Raw genomic sequence first — 21,261 nt, 5'->3', positions numbered from 1 at the left:
GGACATGACTTAACACCGAGAGGAAAAAAACCCAAAAACAAATGAACTCCCACGGCTTTATTTGAGGTCTGGACGCTCCGGAATCTTTCCTTCGGCTGTGGTAGGCAACGCTAATATGCTAAAGATGCTTCAACGACTGGGTGTCTCGTGTTCTTTCTACATAATACATCATTTTACTCGCATGTACTACTAAATCGGATGAAATTGAACGCCTTATACTATATGAACCTAAAAATAGATTCGATGAGTCTTTTAAAGGAACCCGATTTCTTTCCATATTAGGTGAATGCAAAGAGCGGGTGGTTTTGTCTTCAGACCAGCAGGTCATTTAACTTTATTTTCTCTTTTTCCTCTTCGATCTTTCCATCTGCATCATGTAGTAACGTCAGTGTAAAGCACAGTGCGCCTTTTTGCTAGCAAGAAGTCGTGACAAAGAACATTAGTAGGGGAGGATATAGATCAAACCCAAGCATCCATTTTTACTGACCAAAACATCCTTCAAAAAAAATGTAATGTACCATTAAGGATGTACTCTTGTTTATATATGTTGTGTTGCTAATCCAGAAAACAACCGTGTCGCTGTCATCTTGAAACAGTTAACGAGTTAGAATTTTATTTTTATGACAATTGAGTTTAAATAAAGATAGTGATCGCTTAAAGAAAAGAGTTGAAAATCTTGAACTTGTTTTTGCTTTCAAATAGAGGAGTTGGCAAACTTTATAGAAATACATAACAAAAATGGTCAATCAACTTGAATAATAACAAAATAAAATAATAACAAAAATAAATATTAATAAAATTTGCCTCCCACCTCTGGCCCAAAGTCTGCTGGGATAGGCTCCAGCACCCCCTGCGACCCGAGTGAGGATAAAGCGGTTCAGAAGATTATATGATAGGATATGATGATAATAAAATTAATATTTAGGTATGAGTCCAATTAGCAGTAGCAGGCATCAGGCATCTGGTGAAAAAAACAACGGTGCTACTTTGATTTGGTACTTTATTCTAATAATGATGACTGAATTTGCTTATTAGCTCATTGCCTCATTGACAAAGATTGGCGTTCAATTCATTTAAAGTAGGAGGAACGGCTCTTAAAGTTCATATTTGAGCGGAGGATCGCTGCTAGCCCTCCCAGTTAAAACAGATTAGAGATCTTGCAATGGCAATGGCAGCCAATGAGTTAAGCTCTGACATTCACCCTTACCAATAGTAAGGAATTGTCTATCTTTTGCTTGTAGTGACTGTTCAAACAGTTCACATGACTCATTGTCAAACATCTTGGTGTGTTCTGTCTCGTATATAATGAAGCAAGCCTTTTTTGTTTGTGCTTTTTAGGTTTGACCACTTCACTGTGACTCCACCCATCATATTTCCCTTGTTTTTGGAAAATATTGTTCATTGCTGCCACCTCACATTCAAGTAAGTCTTAACTCTATTCATATTTAGTGACTTCCTATTGCTCAGCATTTCTGTTGCAGTGAAATGTACCTTAGAACCACTCCTAAGAATGTATATGATAATTATTGTGTACAAAGAAGTTGAAGTGACACATTTCCGGTTAACAAAAAAAGCACAACAATGTAGTTGAAAAAACAAAAACCTGAATCAAATAGCTCAGTGAATAAATAATCACTACCAAAGTCTGTATTTTCCCTTTTACTAGTAATAGTTTACATGAAAACCACTAGTGATGCAAGGCTTTTGCGCAACTTTGTGTGAACTTGTGTCCTACACTTCCCTAAAACTATAACGATGAGACATAACATGGCTCTCCTTTGCTCAGTGTTCCTTCCTGTTTTCGCATGAATGTCACAGTGAGAATTGAGCATAACTTAATTTCTTTTCAGAATACATTTCACATGATCAGAATGCTTATCTTAATGTTGTTGTGTAACCACATTTTTTTTCCCTATTAGAGAGCAATTATGAGCACGCACAATTCAGATGTGCACACCATCTCTCCGGAGCTGCCAGCAATGTTTGATGGCATGAAGATGGCAGCGGTGGCAACGGTCCTCTATGTCATCGTACGTTGCCTAAATCTCAAGAGCCCCACTGCGCCCCCAGACTTGACCTATCAAGACACGCCCCTCAACCACTTTCTGCTCAAGTCCTGTTCTCAGCTGACCAAAGAGTGAGTTGTCTATCATTTGTGACATTGCTATTAAAATGTCGATATTTTTGCAACCGTAGTCAAGTGATAATTGCACTTTTCGAGTCGTCAGTGTTTTTAAGGGCCGCTTGACTTCAGCGGTGGTGGCTTCATGATTTTAAAAATCATGAAATCACTGTCTAAAATAATACACAGAAAATTCATAGAAAAGTGAAAGAACATTTAAATATGTTATATAGTACTCCTAAGTTACTGTTAATTTCTGAAGACTTTCTTGAAGTCTGATGAAGAAATATTTTTTACCATTAAACTTTGAGAGCAGCATCCTCTTCTATTGTTCCTGAGGAAATCTTAGATCTTTAGTAGAGTCAATCACGAGGGTCTGATTATGTAACCTGTACTTATGGACCCCTTTGCTTGTCATTTTGTTGAATGTTAATTGCTACGGGTGAGTAGATATCATTTATTATCAGTCATCTTGACCCAATGCATGATATGATTTCAACATTTATGACACCCTATTTTTTTGTGTGCAAGAAAAATACCAGTGCGGAGAAGTCATCAGGATCAACAAGAGGAGTAATGTTGTGTTCTATGCGTGAGAACTGACATAGTTTGGACTGTTGCTACGTCAACAAATAACATCAAGTGCATCTTGATGCTATGTTTTAGTTTAGATCACATGTGTCAAAGTGGTGGCCCGGGGGCCAAATCTGGCCCGCCACATCATTTTGTGTGGCCCGGGAAAGTAAATCATGAGTGCCGACTTTCTGTTTCAGGATCAAATTAAAATGAAGAGTATAGATGTATATTAAATTTCCTGATTTTCCCCCTTTTAAATCAATAATTGTAATTTTTAAATCCATTTTTTCTGTGTTTTTAGTTCAAAAATCATTTTGTAAAATCTAAAAATATATTTAAAAAAAGCTAAAATAAACATTGTTTTAGATCTATAAAAAAACTGAATATTCAGGGTTTTTAATCCAGTTCTTTTAATCCATTTATATATACAAATATCTAAATATTATATCTAAAATGGTCCGGCCCGCGTGAAATCAAGTTGACGTTAAAGCGGCCCGCGAACCAACCCGAGTCTGACACCCTTGGTTTAGATACTTAAACTTCTTTGAGATTAAAAAAAAAAAACACTGTTTGGGAGCTACTGTAAAGAGCGGCTTTAACAAGTAACAATGTCCAGCTATTGCAGGGTAATAATAGGTTGATATGGATCGATACATCGATTGTTTAAGAAAGAACTCAACCAAATCAAGCAAAACCTCAATTAAAATCCTCACATTTTAGATATGGGATTTGGCAGTTTTTAATTCAAATGTCTGAAGTGTTCCAGCAACAAAACTTAGAAAAACATTAAAACTCCTTTGTATTTTTGATTGAGTTCGGCAAAAAAGTTTGTTAAAGCGATTGTAGGACCTTGAATTGAATGTATTTGGGCAGGACTATGTAATACCGGTAAATATGCTATTGTCGTTCTTTAAAGAAACGATATGTCATAAATTTGGTGACGTACATCCTCCCCCTCATAGGTGAACCATCTCTTGTATTAGATTAATGCTGCTCTGCACCCTCTAGATAGGTGTGGTTAATATCCACTTATGCTAAGAACAATTGACAGAGGTGATCACGTTACCTAATTGGAGTGACTGCATGCGCTCTTATGTAACAGTGTTGTTTCAAGGTGCAGTAAATGTTGAAGCCAGAGACGAGACAGGGGCAAGGTTAAAGGCCTTGTGTAATATGTGGCGTCACTATGAACTGTATACACCGAGACTTATCCGCTTTAAGATATGTGGAACTTGTAATCACAGTGTCAGAAGTTGTTAATGGCCATCACCGTATTCTTAAGAAAATATTGCCAATGTGTGTTGCATTGATTTGTGTGTTTGCTCCTTAAAACTGAGCTAATAAACAAGGTTTGGATAAACTACGGAGATATTATGTGAGGGAAATCACCTTTTCGATGAGATTCTACTAAAGCCATCTGAGTTATAAGCAGCTGTTTCAGCAGCGTATTTCATAACTCAGGACTTCAAAGGTGTCGCTGGAATGTTAAGCACGCCCACTGAGTAACTTGAAACAACAAACTGTAGCACCGCTGCCAGATTAAACATTCATGTCACTTCAATGGCTGATTGCATAATCTTCTGAGGTAGTCGCTAAAAAGCCTACTGTATGGCCTTGCACGCAAACCATCAATCCAAATCTATCATTTGTTTTTCTAAAGGAAGTTGTTAATCAATTTTGTGTTGTTCAGGTATATTCCTCCACTGCTGTGGGGCAAGAGTGGTCACCTCCAAACAGCCTTATATGGGAAACTCGGTCGGGTGAGCGCACCTCATCCCAGTGGGATCAGGAAGTACTTGCCCATGCAGGATGGGGCCACTGCGACCTTTGACCTTTTTGAACCAATGGGGGACCATCGAACAGGAGGTAAACTAAACCAAAATGTCTTCCTGAAATCATTTTAAAACTGTTATATTCTATTTTATAAGCAATGTTGCCCGTAAATGTAATAGTTGGAGTTCATCAGACTAATTTCTAGATCAATTACTCTCCAACTCACAGAATATCTGAATACTTACATATGCATGGAGGGGACTTGAAGATATTCCTTTTAATGTCCAGTTAAGACAGTCCTGATTTGTTCTCATTAATTACGGCAGATGGTGGGGTTACATTTCTTCAGAGAGACTTGTGGGCGTAGGAGATTATGAACCCACATCCAAATTAAAATTCTATTTCAAAGGTTTTTTGGTGTCACTGAAAAGCTGCAACTAAAGAGATTTTGGATCTGTCCGTTTAGCAATGCCTCCAAGGACATAACATTTCAACAAAAATAATGTTTCACCACAAGAAAACTAAAGTGGAGTTTAAATAAGTGCAAAAAGTGTACAAAAAGTCCCCTCTCAAACGAAAAAAAAATGTATTTAGATTAGTGAAAAAAAAGAAGTTATATCAAAATAAATACATAAATAAATAATAATAATAATAACTATGTATGTACATATACTATTTTTAATATTTTTATATATGATTAAATTGCATTTTTATTTCACAAGAGTTCCTTTTCTATATCTACTGAAAATGTTTTGCTTTAAATTCTAAATGCTAAAAATCAACTTGACGTGCTTGGATTCGGTGCGCAGTAGTAATATAATGCAAAATCTCTGGCTTGTGACATACTCATCCCTTTTTCACTAGATGACATCACCATGGTGATATGCCCTGGTATCGGTAACCACAGTGAGAAGCATTATATTCGGACTTTTGTGGATTACGCCCAGAAGGACGGTTACCGTTGCGCTGTGCTGAATCACCTCGGCGCTCTACCCAACATCGAGCTCACTTCGCCACGCATGTTTACTTATGGCAAGTAATGATGTTTGTCGTTTCAGTAAAGCAACACGGTTGACGGTCTTGAAAAATGCTAATGAGTAATTCACTGTATTCGCACAGGCTGCACGTGGGAGTTTGCCGCCATGGTTGGGTACATCAAGCGGGCATATCCTCAAACCCATTTGATAGTGGTGGGATTTAGCCTGGGTGGAAACATAGTTTGCAAATTCCTGGGTGAGAACATGTCCAACCAGGAGCGAGTGCTTTGCTGTGTCAGCGTCTGTCAAGGTTACAGTGCTCTTCGGTGAGTGGAAGTTTCATTGCATGATTCAGAAAAAAATGGTCTTATATCTGGATTAAATATGATTGCATTCTATCTCACTCCTTTATATACACTTACTCACATTACTAGTAATTATGATTACTCTAATCCTTTTTTGGTGTGTAAAGCTACATTGTTTTTCATCAGTTAAACCATAATTTTGATTTCATTCTAAGTTTTCTGTGTCAACATCTCGGCCAATCAGATGCTAGGTGATGCCTCACACACTCCCTCCCTGTCATGAGTTTTCGTCCAATGGATTACATATGACATCCTGTGTTTGGAATGCTGAGTGGTACTGTAAGCACTAAGCCGACTTTCTGACTTTTTGTCTCTCAGGGCGCAGGAAACATTCCTACAGTGGGATCAGTTCAGGCGCTTTTATAATTTTCTCATGGCTGACAACATGAAGAAAATAATCCTTTCTCACAGGTAACACACCCTTAAGTGACTTTGTATGTCATACTCTTCAATAATGATTTGATTTGGATCGAAATTAACCTATCGGCGAGAACAGAGTATATCGTCATAATAAATTATTTTCAAATTACAAAAAGGCTGAACCTTTTGAATTAATGTATTTTAATTTCTGAATCCTCCAGGCACAGCCTATTCGCTGGAAACTCTGTTAAAATGATAGAAGGAGATCTTGGTCGGCTATACACGGCAACGTCCCTCATGCAGATCGACGACAATATCATGAGGTACATTAAGATAGCCAGTTTTGGTGTTTGAATGACACACATTCCCTTACGTAACATTGTTAATTGACAAAAGTTTAGAAAAAGAGGAGATTGTAATTCCGTAATTATTCCCTAATCAATTGTTTGGTCTTGCAAAATATTTTTCTGCAATCCTTCCTCAGAGCTTGTATTGGCGCGGTATGCACTGAGGCTAATAACCGACAAACTGTCTTCACAATCTTTAGATTAATATGGAAGATCATAATTTAACAAAAGAAAATATATTCTATTGTTCATTATCCAGATAAATACAAAAACAAGAGAAAAAAACGCATATGATCACCAATAAATATGTTCTGATAAGTTAAATAAGCAGTGACAAGCAAAAAAAAGCCCAACATTCTGTCTGGAAAGTTCTCAAATAATAATATTAATAATAATAATAATAACCGTAATAATAACATTAATAAAAAATAATTATCAAAAGGAACAGAAGAGAGCTTGGAGATCTTGTCAAGTGACTAATAATTTTCTTAGATAAAAATCTTAGATCCTTTGTGACTTCACAACATTTTGGAAAGATTTACAACCAAATTGCATATTCTAGCTCACTCATTTACAATGTATCAGAAATTAATGTTTAATTTGTTCTCATTATTACTCAAGTAAGTAAACAAATGATTCGGTGCATTTAAATGACTGGGAACCAATTCTCAAATCTAAATAAATAAACAAAAGCAAGTCAGAGTAATGAAGGTTTTACCTCCCAGACTGGTCCACGTGCACATGTTTTTTTATCTTGATTTATGACATGACTTCATGATGACCTCCTAGGGTTAAAAAATGATGTAATAAATATAATAAAATCCTGAACACTTGCTGTCCAATTTGTTGTGTGTTGGTTTGTGTTCTTGTAATTCTAGTCTTTGATTCTGAATATATTCACGTTTCTTAAATTGGATCAATTGTGTTGCCTGTTTCTTTCAAAAGGAAATTCCATGGACACAGCTCTCTCAAAGAGTATTACGAGAAAGAAAGTTGCGTTCATTATATTCACAACGTAAGATAAGAGCAGCTCGCCAACAATTTCACTTTTCTTCCTGTAACTTTCATCTGTTTTAACTGTAATTATTATTCCATAGGTAAATGTACCACTGCTGCTCGTCAATGCTGCAGATGATCCTCTGGTTCATGACTCACTCCTCAAAATACCCCGCACACTAGCTGGTAAGTAAAAATCATAAAAAGCACCTTAGTGACACAAACAGATGTTTATGACTGTCATTCCACAGAATATAACTGGATTGGATTTATCAGAACTAAAAAAAACAGTTTTAGTGCATTATCTTTGGTATTGGTGACCATGGTTTTCCTTCTTAACTTAAGTGTCAACGCACGCATGCCTCCGTAGGAACGTGTTCAAATATGTTCTCCTGTTTTGATAGAAATAATAGCAGTATTTTTTACTTTATTTTCCTCTACATTTCACGCTTGCTTAATTTGTTGGTCCAGAAGTCCACTATAAAAACAGGATAATAATAATAATAATCGAACATAGGCTTTGTCATCATCATTGACTCGACAAAAGCCTAATTGTCATCATACCCAGAAATTGCGTTTGACGAAATTGGTAGTGCTTCTCCATAAGGTGCATTTTCCCGGCAAAAGACCCAAACAAGTGAAAATTTCGGACTTGTAATTTGGCATTCTGCCGTGATGAATACATCGCATCACCCCCCGAGCGGATCACTTACCTCTCACTGTCTTTCACTTAACTTCAGTCAGCCAGTAGGAGGCAGATCACCGCCCAACGTCTTTTCATATTACCTCACCCCAAAGTTATTACGCAGAAAGGATTGTGTGTCGTGTTACCGCAAGTTTAGAGTCCTGATGGATCTGGGAAAAAACTGTCCTTAAGCCTATTTATCCGTACGATAACATCTTGTTTGAAGAGGTTTCTTCATATTGAAGCATGATGCTAGCAGAATCAAGTCATAGTTGTGGGCAGATGGACAAATATCAAGTAGAGCCATGGTCTTGCTTTAATATGAAAGTGACTTCACAATGTTTTGATTACATTTGAGTACTTTGAGAATAATATACAGTAATGATCTTGCTATCCGTGGCTTGCAATTCTGCTTAAATTTATTTTTTATGACCACTGGGTGTAACACAGTTGTGGTGCCAACTTTAAGTAATCACATTTCACCAAACCTTCCTGTCTGGTCAAAATGCCTTGCTTTTATTAAAGATCTGGCAGAAGTCCAAGCACCAAGTAAAATACATTTTAAAAGTCCGAGAGAAAAATTATGCCATGTAACCAACAATGTCACATTTACCATATTTTCTCGCATATAAATCACCCCCGGGTATAAGCCGCACCCTTAAAATTTCCTTAAAATCGTTGAATTTTACAGTCTCTCGCATATAAGCCACCCCCTATTCACAATTTTCACCTACATATTCGTGGTTTTAATTGGGAGTACAAATGTGTTACTTTGAAGGGAAAATCTTAAGAAAAATCCTTGCATGTGATATTTCTGTGATACTGCATGAATCAAAAGCACATTATCATAAGGAAGTTAGTAATTCATCCAGTAGTGGTTGTTTTCTTACTGCAAAACAGAAAATAACCAACAAATAGTAAATGTTAATTTGCCGACATCTGCTGGTGAAAAAGAATATAGAAACTGTAAGTCTTGTGCACATATAAGCCGTGCCCTTGATTCAGTCATAATTTTTTAAAGTTACAAACATGGCGTATATGCAAGAAAATAGGGTATAACCTCTCTGGAATGCTCTGGACTGACAGTGAGACATACCCAATATGAACCAGTTTTATTATGTTCTGCCTGCATTGAGAGGTTATATTGGATTTATGGTATTCGTACATCCGGTACATGATCCGTATCAAATGTTTCTATTTTGAGGAGACATTTTGTATTCAATTTGATTATAGCCACCCATGTGTGTTGTGCATTGCCTTATAATGCCTTCATAACGTCAATTCAAATCACAACAGTTATGTCATTTGAGAGCAAAAAAACCTGAATTGTGTCACTTGAATTATCCTTTGTAAATCCAGCCTCGGACACTTTGGCTCTCGGCCTGTAAATACTGCCCTAAATACAAAGTCACATGCTATTTGGGAAAGAAAAAGTCCATCATGTGCGAGTCACGGTGTCCATGAATGCACACACATAGACACACCATGTGCAGCTGTTGGTTCTAAATTACAATGCTGTGACACAGACATGCTAGCAGCAAAAGGCATGACTGCCATCCGCTCGTGTTCTAAACATTTCAGAGTACACCCCTACTGCCACTATAGTAACAACTGATCATTTTCTATCCCAAGCGATGTTGCCAGGCCATCATTTTACAGCTGGTGTTGTAGAGTATGGACAAGCACTTAAGGCTGCTTCCACACAGTCGAAAGCCCTGTGGGATCTTAATCACTACTGAACTGCATCAGTGTCTCCCACTAACCTAGATAAGAGACAAAATAACGAGATCCAGGCCAATCCTCTATAGCCGACCACGCTGCCCGCCCGACCGAGCACAGCTGTAGAATCCTGTGCAAGTTTACGTGGCCGCCAGATCCAGATGAATCATTTATCGGCTTCAGGGAGGTGTCCTAGTTTTGCCCCTTATCTTGTTTTATTAGGTCAGATCGACTGACCATGTCCACTTTAATCCAAATCACCTGATATAGGATTTAGACACGGTTATACTGATGTAGCTACCCAATATTTGACTGATAGAGGATTGTGATGCCCCATGCTACTAAAATACTTTTTTTAATATGTCTTCCCAATTTATTGAATGATCGCTGCCTGCCTTCCCAGTCAAAACGGATTGAATCTTTATTGATTTCATTGGGACTGAAGCATGATCATTCAATGGATCCATCCTAGTTTACCGCTATCAATAAAAGTGAAATATTTCAGATCTACGGGCCGTCTCACCTAGATTGACATCATTCTGTACTACACTATAAAATGGATCCCAGGTGGCGTAATAATGTTTTTAGGATGATTTATGAGGTCTACAGGAATCACCTCAGTTTCTGTTCTATTATACGATGTTACAGATTGGTGCAGCATAAAATAATTTGCTTAGCACCTTTGTTATCTGGTTATCATGAAGGAACGCTCCATTACCTCTTTACTCTTGACTTAAATTAAAGAGTGTTCCAACAAATAATAAAATATTGTACACAGGTTATTTTGTTTGCACACAAAAAAATATTCTTCTCATGCCCTGATATTTTACATGTATTTTATTATTGGTTTTAATAGAATTATTTTATTTTTCACTCAAGCAAGAGAATCAGGCATGTCTGAGTTTAATTATTGATTACCATGTGGGCAGAAAAAAAATCCCTTTAATTGTTATTTTTGCAAACGCATCAAAGAAATGATGTCAACCAGACTCAAGTTTATACATACCATACATGTATACTACTAATATATACTTTAACTATGATTTAACTTTTGCATTGGAAGCAGTTTCCCAACAACTGTGCCGTGTGCAATGTAATATTCAGAGAAAAATTAATATGAATATAACGAGATCAAAATTTTACTTTTACAAGGTTAAAATCTAAATAGGATGAACGTTAAATTATAGATTATACTATTACAAGATTCAAATTCTGAAACGGCCATTTTGTTGCTTATCTTTATCTAACATGAACCAGAAGTTGTTTTGTTTCAACTTTTGGCAACGTAAAGTCTGTGTGAGCACAAAAATGTTTGGCGTAATATTAGGAGATTTAAGTTCTAATATTTGGACAAAAGTCGTAACATTATGCGATTAAAAACATTACATTACTTATTTTTGCATCACTCGAACCGGAAGTTGTTCAGGGTCTGCAGACATTAACTTTTGGTGACATTAGGTCAGTATGAAAAAGGAGATTTTGGAATAATTTTGGAGGTTTATGTGATTCGTCCTGATAAAGCTTTGACGAGAATGACTATTGTTTATAGAGGCGACATAGATTCAAATTAAAATATTTTCTGATCGTGGTGTCCCTTGAGATTTTTTCAATGCAAAAAGTGTGGCGCAGCTCAAAAAAAGGTTCGGAAACACTGGGTTATAGACTCTGTAAGCCATGTTACAATTTATCTCATCATTTTGGCTGGACCAATACATACGTATACATGACTATTAACAAGATTGATACTAAACTGAACCATTATCATTTTTGTCAACCCTAACACACACACACACACACTTTATTATCCTGTACTGTCATGCCAATCTACTATCTGAGGAAACTGAGGCTGTTATCTGTGTATTGAACCACATGCTCAGCGCCATTTTCCTGGCAAGCATATATGTGGACTTGTGTCCTATGACTGGCACAATTTGACAGCTTCAAAGTCCAGAGGTTCTAAAACCTCTCTCCTTTGTCCCTCTACAGAGAAAAAGCCAAACGTCATCTTTGCCTTGACGCTACACGGGGGCCACCTCGGCTTCTTTAAGGGGGCCGTACTCTTCCCCAAGCCCCTCACCTGGATGGACAAAGTGATTGTGGGATACGCCAATGCCATTTGCCAGTGGCAGAAGCAGAAACCACCATGCCAAAGCGACCCCCTGAGTGAGAGTTCCTGCACAAAGGAAAAATGCTAAAATTTGTCTCATCTCCTTTTCCCATGCCCTGATCGTAACTCACACAAGACCCCACTATCTCAGCACCTGGGAGTCACTTTGAAGTGCCCCCTCTCTTCTCTGCCTTCGTTTTCGGGTTCTGCTCACAGCTGCAGACCTCCGCGACCGCCACACGCCCCCATGCCTTCAGCGCAGTCGCAGGAACGACAATCGGCCTCTGTGACGTCCAAAGCGGAGGAGACACAATATTGGACCACGCGTGCTCAACGGTTACCTTCGATCGTAAAGTCCGCAACAAAAAATAATGAGATGCGGACCATAAAACTGATCCCGTCAGGTGCAGTAGAGTCGTGCAGCGCTCACCGCCATTTTAGCATTATCTGCCATTCAAAAATGTAGTGGCATTTTGTGTGGAGAGATTAAGACTAGAAACTGTTTTGATAGCCCCCACCCAAGTTCCCTGCTACAGTTGGTAGATATATAGCAGTTCAAAATATCTTTGTAGGCACTTAAAGAGGAAGAAAGCATAGTTGCTTGTGAGCAACCCCAAATGGGATCCATGCACATTCCCAAAGTCGCATTTTTTTTACTCTTATTCTTTGCACTTTAATGCTACGCCGATCCAATCATGTTTTTGTTGGTGTTGTTTTCTCTGGATTTGAGGTCAGAGGACAACAATGTGTTGGAAAATTCCAAAGCTGCTCCAATTGTCTCTCATTGGTGTCGTCACAACCTTTTTCCTCTTGTGTTTGCCTTTAACCCGATGAAGCATCAGTGGAGAGGTTAAGCCACCGCCAATGCTCTGAGCCCAGAGAAAACATTGTTCAGTGGAAAAAATGCATTTCAAGGATGCGTTAGTGTGTACTGTACCTTTTAAAGGGAGAGTGAAGCGCAGAGAGGCTCGCGTACTCGAGGTATGATTGTCCAACTTACAAAATGATAAAACCAAATAACTTTAGTGGACTGTTTGAACAACACCGGTGATGGTCAAATGATCCTTTCACCCAGTGAACAGTACATGTGTGAGTGTCAGATGCTTTACTGTACGTTAAAGGGTGTTCTCCACCATCTTGACTGAGTGTATAACGTTTTTTTCAGTGCTGAAATGCAACTGTTTGAACCAAAACAAATTCACATTTATTATTGTTAATGCAACTGCGAATTTGAAAGAAAGAAAGAAATTATCTAGTTGAAGTGACAGATGAGTTCATTTCAAAATTGTTATGCAATGGATACAGTAAAGAAAAAGGAGCACTTTGTGAATACAACAACTTCATTGAACAACTTCCACAATTCCTACATAATTTAAAGCAGTTTTTGTTTAGTGTTTTTTTCTGTTATAATGTTGATTAAGAAAAAAAACTAAATGTGATAGTTTTTGGCATGGTACAAAGTGGTTCTTTCCCATGAGTTAAATTAGGTGGTCAGGTTTGACAAAAAAAACATCAAATATAAACATGCCCAACAACCATTTACTGTATTTATTACTGCCGACATAGCCTTTATACAAAAATCACTGCTACCACCTACTGTAAGAGGAACCAATCATCAATTCACCCAGCCCTCAGTTTGTTTTTGTTTTTTTACTATTTCTGCCAATACTTCATGTATGAGAGTTATTTTATTTTTTGTAATTGTGTATGTGCTGTGTTTGAAATATCTGTATATCTTTGTGCGTCAGTGAGTGAGATGAACTTTAGCATCTCATCTGATCTGGCAACAACCAATCAAACAATCGACTTCAAATGAGAGTTTAAGGGAAATAAAATTCTGTATTTATTTTGAAATATTTAAAAGGCCAGGGATGAAAACAAAATGAAGGCAATAAGCAATCAGAAGAGATTTATGAACATCAATGTCATGTAAATATGACACCAACAAAGGGGAACTCAAATGTTTTTATCTTTAAGAGAACATTTATTTATCCGATGAATAAGCCAGTGTATTCCAATCATTTTCCCGCTCCATTTTAGGATTTCAGGGTTGCGTTTTCTGAGGTTAACTGAGTAATTCAAATACTAAAATCCAAAATACTTATTAGGTTGGGGTCATCCTTGCTTGCTAGCTCACAATACATATGCTGCTTTAATTTTGTTAGTATTTGTTAATTCTCAGATGCCATAAAGGGATGCAAAGATGGCAAGAATAGTGCACTGTATATTTCCCATTTGGACACATTTTTTATTTTCATGTTTTCATTTTCTAAAGAGATTAGTTAAGGAGTCATGATTACATTCCCAAATAAATTTTGTCCAAAGAAGAAACATGTTGGATCTTGTGTGTGTGTGTGATTAAAATACAGTTTTTGCAGTTTCCAGACAAAATTTATCACATCCTCAAAAATATAGATTTTATTGAATGGTTTCAAATCCACTGCAAATTACATTGAGGTAACTTCAAGTTCTTTCTAATTAATTGTCACATTACATCTTTAGAGTAAAAAGGCTAGGGAGCGCACGCCGATTTTGTCGAATACCAAGCAGGTTTGTGTTTAATGACTTTATAATCCTTCTCACCTCACTCAATTTCTCCTGCTTAACAAAGCACTTTAACGGTCTATCACAAATCCTTCGACTTCATAAAGTAAACCCCAAACGCACCACTTTCTTATGAAATATCTCCAAACATCTCCCTGCAATATCTACAGTAAACATCCTTATGAAGTGCCACCTTACACTACTTTCTAATTCTAAATAGCATCATGTTTTACATCTGCCATTCGATTAAAAAAAATGGAAGTTGAACTTCTAGCTTCAAATACGATCTAATCATGGCGATTGACGGTTCAAAGAGCCGTGTCCTCGGAGCCGAAAAGCCTTGTAGCGATGGCCTGGCAGTCCGCCACGCATGCTTTCCCGTCAAAATCTATGGGCAGGATGTCGGCATCAAATTCTTTCAAGTAGTTGTCCAGCTCGTCCCCGTGAACAAAAACCTGAAGCGAGAGGTACCGGAGCCATTCAGACTTTGAGTAGCATGAAAGGACAAGTGTCCCCTACCCCTCACCCTTTCCAGCAGCTTGCTTTTCATGAAAGGCTTGACCACATTGTATGTGGTGGTGAAGTACCAGGGCTGGTGGGTGACGTGGACCGCCTTGAAGCGGGCCGGGAACGAATCCTGCGTAGTCGACAAAACCACCATCAAAAAAATGCTCACCTTTGAGCGTGTTTACTTATCTGAGCGACCTGCAGCATGTCAACCATCTTCTTGAGCTCGGCCGGCTTAATCCCTGAAGCGTGCTGCATGGTGAAGCCCTTAAAGTTCTCGATCAGGACGAAGCCATTGATCTGGGTCTCTTCATTCTCAAGCAATTTCTCCAGAATGACACAGTAGGCTCTTAAAATCTGAGACACGAACACAGGGTGAGTCAAGACCTTGGTGAAGGAACGTGTGACTTCTTAACATCAAGAATGTTTTATTTTTCTTTCCCAACCTCATCAAAGGTGATCTCCTCCAGATCCCAGTTCTCAATGTTGAAGAGCAGAACCACGTGCCCATACTTGTCCCTGCTGGGGAGAACCACAGGGTACCCTGCCTCAATGGTGCTGCGAACCGCTTCGGGTGTCAGGTTCTCAAACAACTCTGGGTACTCCTTCCTGAAGCGCACGTAACCTAAAAGCACACCAATTGCATTGCGTTCTCATCAGTGAGTCTTTGCAATGTTATGTAATGCAGGGTGTGTGTGGAGGTTATTGGTGGGACACACGCAATGACACCACGGTTAACCCCGGCATAACCGAGACCTCAATTAAAAGTCCATTTGCATGCGCACATGTTTGTTTTTCCACTCTCAGCTCTCAATTATGAACGCATCAAGCATTGGTCAACTTCCTCCTAAGTATACATTGTGTCATAGTCCAGGTCCAAGAGGTTTATTTTCAGACGGAGCTGCCAAATATCAGCCAACAACTTTAATTCAGCTTTAAAAAAAAAAAGTCACAACTGTTTTGTTTTTGGTGAGTGGTTAGTGCATCGGCCTTAGAGTTATGGGATGTGTGTGGAGTTTGCATGCTCACCCTGGGCTTGCGTGGGTTTTCTCTGGGTACTCCATTTTCCTCCCACATTTCAAAGACATGCGTGGTAGGCTGATTGACACCCCCTAAATTGCCCCTAGGTATGAGTGTGAGCGTGAATGGTTGTCCGTCTCCTTGTACCCTGGGATTGGCTGGCCACCAATTCAGGGGGTCCCCTGCCTGGTGCCCGTAGTTAGCTGTGATAGGCATCTGCACCCCCCTCATGACGGTACACGGTCGATTGGTCGCCGGTCTTTTGGTCGCCGATCTTTTGGTCGCCTGTCTTTTGGTCGCCCGGAAGGTTATTGATAATTACCATTTAAATTGTTGCTCAAATTCCCTAAATACAAACTGCAAATTACTATTTAGTCATACTTAATGCCCTATTCATTATTAGGCTAAAGAAAAGCTCCAAATTTCCCGGACTTTTATTGTTTTTTGTTGGAGAACTTGTTAAGACCCTGACTGACGTACCTTCTTAAAGGGACAACGCATGTACATACAAACTCTTATACACTCACACGTCGGCTCAGTGAAACTGCTCATGGCCATTGTTGGCTTTTATTGATGCGTAGACGGTGTTGTTTTACCTTGTTTTGTCGCCGGTCTTTTGGTCGTCGGTCTTTTGGTTGCCGGTCTTCTGGTCGCCCGTTGTCGCGGTCCGGGCGACCAAAAGACCGGCGACCAATCGACCGCACACACTCATGACAATTGTGAGGATAAGCGGTTCAGAAACTGAATGAATGAATATTTTGTATTTTCTTGTTTGTTTCTTTTTAAGGGGGTGCACACAAAATGCTGAATCAGTTTTAATATAGCATGGAGGAGCTTGGTATACTCCCACTTTGATTGTTTTTATTGTTTTTCAGATGATTTAAACGGACAGAGAAAGAATGAAAGAGATGGCAATACAAAAAAAACACCACATATGCTACCCAGCTGTACATAACACTCAGAAATGCTACTTATTTATTTATGATTTATTTATAATTTATAGATTATTTATGTATTATTTATTGTTATTATTTATTAATTTCTCTGTTTGTTGTTGTTATTTGTGCATTTTGTGGTGAAGCTTTAAATGTCATTACACTTGTATAATGACAATAAAAAGCAATTCAATTCAATTCAGTTCAATTTAATTCAAGCTTCATTATAACTACCTTTGACAAGTGGTACAGCTTGTGGGGAGTGAATACACCTAATAAACCATAGATTTAGGAAAGGGAAGATAGGAAAGATTAGGGTGCAAGTAGTGCTAGAGATGTAATATTTCGGCCTCGTTTTTATCTCGGAGTAAGTGAATGCAGATTTGCTTATCGCACAGGTATCAAAGTGGCGGCCCAGGGGCCAAATCTGGCCCGCCGCATCATTTTGTGCGGCCCAAGAAAGTCAATCATGAGTGCCGACTTTCTGTTTTAGGATCAAATTAAAATGAAGAGTATGGATGTATATTAAATTTCCTGATTTTCCCCCTTTTAAATCAATAATTGTAATTTTTTAATCCATTTTTTCTGTTTTTAGTTCAAAAATCATTTTGTAAAATCTAAAAAATATATTTAAAAAAGCTAAAATAAACATTGTTTTAGATCTATAAAAAACTGAATATTCAGGGCTTTTAATCCAGTTCTTTTAATCCATTTATTTAAAAAAATATCTAAATATTATACCTAAAATGGTCCGGCCCACATGAAACTGAGTTGACGTTAATGCGGCCCGCGAACCAATCCGAGTCTGACACCCTTGGCTTATCGAGTACCAATTCAACCACATCAGCATTTTCAATCCACTCATAAGCAATGAATCATTCACTCAATTTAGCTTTTGCAAACAATCTTTAGCACCAATCAATGACAAACATGACACCAGTACAACCAGTGTAATTTAGGAACCTCCTCTGAAGTTCCCACTGGTACATTTTGAGTTCATCAAGAGACCAATCTTGTGTCCCAGTTGGAAACAAAGGAAGCCTTTGTCAAGGGCTCATCATGGCCTCCAATTAACAAACACATTACCCTCTTTCTCTGTGATGGACAGAGTTAGTGCTAAACGCGAGCACAAAAGAGAGGCCTCACCCGCAATTACCAAAGCTATCCGTAGATGTATACGGAATGGGAGCAAATGCTAAAATAATACGGTTAGTGACATGTAATGAGGTTGGAGATGGTTACCCTTCAGGAGTTCGTGAGCCCTGACAACATCGAACTTGCGGGCCCTGAGGAAACGCAGGAGAAGAGAGTCGGGCTTGTCTCCGAAACGATCCAGCACCAGCTTGGCTAGGTCATCCCCCTCGGCCGCCCTCTCCTTCATCATGGTCCGCAGGTCCTTGAGGGACATCGCCCTCCTCTCCTCGGTCTCATTGAGCTCATCTTTGGCCTGGAAAATGGCGGGACAATAATTAGTGTCACAATGTCCACGTCAATTGCCGTAGCGACTGACCTTTTGTGCCGTGTGGCCTGGCATTTTATGGCATGGACCGAACACGGACCCGTGATCCTTCACCGTCAGGTGCTCCAGCTTGGATCTCATGGCCTGCTCCTCCTCCGAAACCACACGGAAAGACCCAGTCTAGATGAGAGACCCGACAAAATAAAGGTCCATCCAACGATAAGTGTCTACTGTCACAATAACAATGTTTTAAATGTCTCATCGTGTTTGATTGAACTTACAGCAGCCATGTTCGCAATATTTTAGGACCCTGTCACTGTGGAGAAACATGACATTTGATAAATGAGATGACATTTGGAACGTTTTCATAAAAGATGACTGTTTGAATTAGTTTAATGAAAAAGTCAGAGGCTGGAATCCTCAGAACGTACACGGTTAAAATGGTTATAATTTAACAATATGTTGGCATTTTAGCGACGGGTGTCAAAAAGACTCACATAAATTAAGCCAGGGGTGTCAGACTCGGGTTGGTTCGCGGGCCGCGTTAACGTCAACTCGATTTCACGTGGGCCGGACCATTTCAGATAAATTTAGATAGACTTTTTATAAATGGATTAAAAGAACTGGATTAAAATCCCTGAATATTCAGTTTTTTATAGTTCTAAAACAATTTATATTTTAGTATATTTTTGGATTTTACAAAATGATGTTTGAACTAAAAACACAGAAAAAATGGATTAAAAAATTACAATTATTGATTTCAAAGGGGGAAAATCAGGAAATTTAATATACATCTATACTCTTCATTTTAATTTGATCCTAAAACAGAAAGTCGGCACTCATGATTTACTTTCCTGGGCCACACAAAATGATGCAGCGGGCCAGATTTGCCCCCCGGGCCGCCACTTTGACACATGTGAGTTAAGCTGAATTTAAATATTGTTCTTTCACCATCCAATTAGAAGAGCAATTGCTACTTTCTACAAGCATTCCAGTCTCATTCCTACCACCCAAACAATCTCAGTGTCAACACCGCACACTGCAATCTAATAGCTGGCAAGTATGGAGCAATGACAGTCTTACCTTAAGTGTGGTGAGTATCAGTGGAAAGTGGGAGGAAGAACCAAAGACCACAGGAGGAAAGGGGACCACAACGGAGGGTGGCACCAACCAATGATCATTGGAAATGAAGGCGGAGTTTTGACAACAAGTGTCACGGTTGGGGGGACAAAAACAAGTGAATGAAAATTTGAACCATTTTGTATTCTATAAGGCAGCATAAGGTTATGATTTTCAGCATACTGTTACTCATTAAACTATTATTATAATGACTTTGCAGTAGCAGATTTCATGTGTCTTTGAGGATTTTGATATTTTAGACAGATAATTTTTATGCTGATTATATAATTTGACCGATATGCGGGTTCTTGTTGTAGGGTTACTAGTTTAAACTTGCGTTTTTGTTGTCAATAATAAATCCTTGACATTAAAATAGCAACGAGTCCCTGTCAACAATACTAAAAAAAATCACTCCACTTGGGAAGAAAAAATATTTTTAGTTTTAGGTCTGACTTTTTTTAGCTAAATTTTGGATGTGTGATTCAATATATAAAATGTAATATAAAATATATATAAACCACACTACACTATAAAAATATTAGAAATGTGCCTTGTGAACAATATTCTCCAATGGGAAACAGTAAAAGTTGCATATTAATATAATATGACAGAAAATTTCACGAACAAGAATAGATTTGCTGACTCGTGGTCCTGTTCAAGTTAAAGGAAGAAAGAAAAAGTGTTCTCATTGTGTGGGACACCTTGTGACACGAAACGTTGACTTTGATCAGATATTTGTGACTATTAACTAGTCATGGGAGAAACACCTAAAGACCCAGTCGGCTTCATAGTGGAAATTCCTCTCCTCACATTCCTTTGGAGGTGAACACTTGTTTTTGACCCATCACATGCAAAGACCTCAATCAAGAGAGGCAGATGCTCAAATGTAAACGACACACATGGACCAATAGACAGCAGCTACCCAGTTACTGAACTAAGAGGATCTGGCTAGAACCATTTTGCAAAGTATGCTTTGTGCATATAAAAGGGCAAGATTTATTTTTTATTTGTTTTCAGGCTGCAAATAAGCTTTTAACCCTTTCAGGGAGAGTGGTCCCGACAAAGGATATCTATGCAAAGGTTGTCATTAACTTAAGCCTGTAATATATGTCCAGTCCATTTTAACTTTACTAACTGACGATAACTCTGAGTTAAAATGGATTGGATGCTATTCCCAGCAAGAGATTTATTATAAAAAATAATAATAATCCCAAAGAAAAATACACACATTTGAACTTGTCTTCACTCTTTTTCTTTGTTTCATTTAGTATAATTTTTTAAATGTATTTTATCTATAATTTTTTAGTCACCAGTCAGTTATTGCTGTTCTTTTTTTTTTTTATTTATCCTTTGATAAATTAATTTGATTCATATATGTATGTGTATATATAAACATATATTAATCAAATGTATATATCGCGCCCACAAAATATTGTCTCACAGGCTGCAATTGGCTGTCTGTATGAATGTAATAAAAAAAACCTGAGTAAAAAAGAAAATCCATTCGTGCATGAAAGGGTCAACAGTAGGCTCCAGAATATTTATTTACAACTTAGTCTATGCACAACACGTTATTGTTAATAATGTTTCCCCCTTTGAAATACACTTTTCAGCCCATAAGAAACATGCACACATACCACAAAAATCTTA

General features: G+C 38.1%; 2 protein-coding genes across 2 annotated transcripts in view; one reads left to right on the top strand and one right to left on the bottom strand.

Annotated features, from left to right (window-relative positions):
• LOC144066621 (monoacylglycerol lipase ABHD2) overlaps window positions 1-14,358 on the top strand; it is a 14,482-nt gene extending 124 nt beyond the window's left edge. The window contains exons 1-11 of the mRNA XM_077589824.1: window positions 1-100; window positions 1,339-1,422; window positions 1,920-2,137; window positions 4,389-4,564; window positions 5,336-5,503; window positions 5,591-5,774; window positions 6,132-6,224; window positions 6,395-6,496; window positions 7,466-7,535; window positions 7,618-7,702; window positions 11,907-14,358. The exon at window positions 1-100 is cut by the window's left edge and continues 124 nt beyond it. Of these exons, the coding sequence (XP_077445950.1) occupies window positions 1,929-2,137; window positions 4,389-4,564; window positions 5,336-5,503; window positions 5,591-5,774; window positions 6,132-6,224; window positions 6,395-6,496; window positions 7,466-7,535; window positions 7,618-7,702; window positions 11,907-12,115 (1,296 nt within the window). The 5' untranslated portion in view covers window positions 1-100; window positions 1,339-1,422; window positions 1,920-1,928 and the 3' untranslated portion in view covers window positions 12,116-14,358. The remainder of the gene's footprint in view (window positions 101-1,338; window positions 1,423-1,919; window positions 2,138-4,388; window positions 4,565-5,335; window positions 5,504-5,590; window positions 5,775-6,131; window positions 6,225-6,394; window positions 6,497-7,465; window positions 7,536-7,617; window positions 7,703-11,906) is intronic.
• LOC144066637 (retinaldehyde-binding protein 1-like) lies at window positions 13,669-19,675 on the bottom strand. Its single transcript, XM_077589825.1, has 8 exons — window positions 19,576-19,675; window positions 18,774-18,808; window positions 18,544-18,672; window positions 18,276-18,480; window positions 15,525-15,703; window positions 15,277-15,435; window positions 15,098-15,208; window positions 13,669-15,026 (listed from the first exon to the last, which is right to left on the bottom strand). The coding sequence occupies exons 2-8, from the start codon at window positions 18,780-18,782 to the stop codon at window positions 14,880-14,882; spliced, it is 939 nt and encodes a 312-aa protein (XP_077445951.1). The 5' UTR covers window positions 18,783-18,808; window positions 19,576-19,675; the 3' UTR covers window positions 13,669-14,879.
• Window positions 19,676-21,261: the final 1,586 nt, after the last annotated feature.

Source organism: Stigmatopora argus, chromosome 2 (assembly GCF_051989625.1).
Source record: "Stigmatopora argus isolate UIUO_Sarg chromosome 2, RoL_Sarg_1.0, whole genome shotgun sequence".
Taxonomy (NCBI): domain Eukaryota; kingdom Metazoa; phylum Chordata; class Actinopteri; order Syngnathiformes; family Syngnathidae; genus Stigmatopora; species Stigmatopora argus.
This window is presented reverse-complemented; position numbering and strand designations above follow the sequence as displayed.

Bases quoted from the DNA above. Each gene is read 5' to 3' on its own strand.
- LOC144066637 (XM_077589825.1), bottom strand. The intron at 18,481-18,543 runs GTCAGTCGCTAC...GCCATTTTCCAG, and splicing joins CAGGCCACACGGCACAAAAG to GCCAAAGATGAGCTCAATGA. The intron at 15,436-15,524 runs GTTGGGAAAGAA...TTCGTGTCTCAG, and splicing joins AGGAGATCACCTTTGATGAG to ATTTTAAGAGCCTACTGTGT.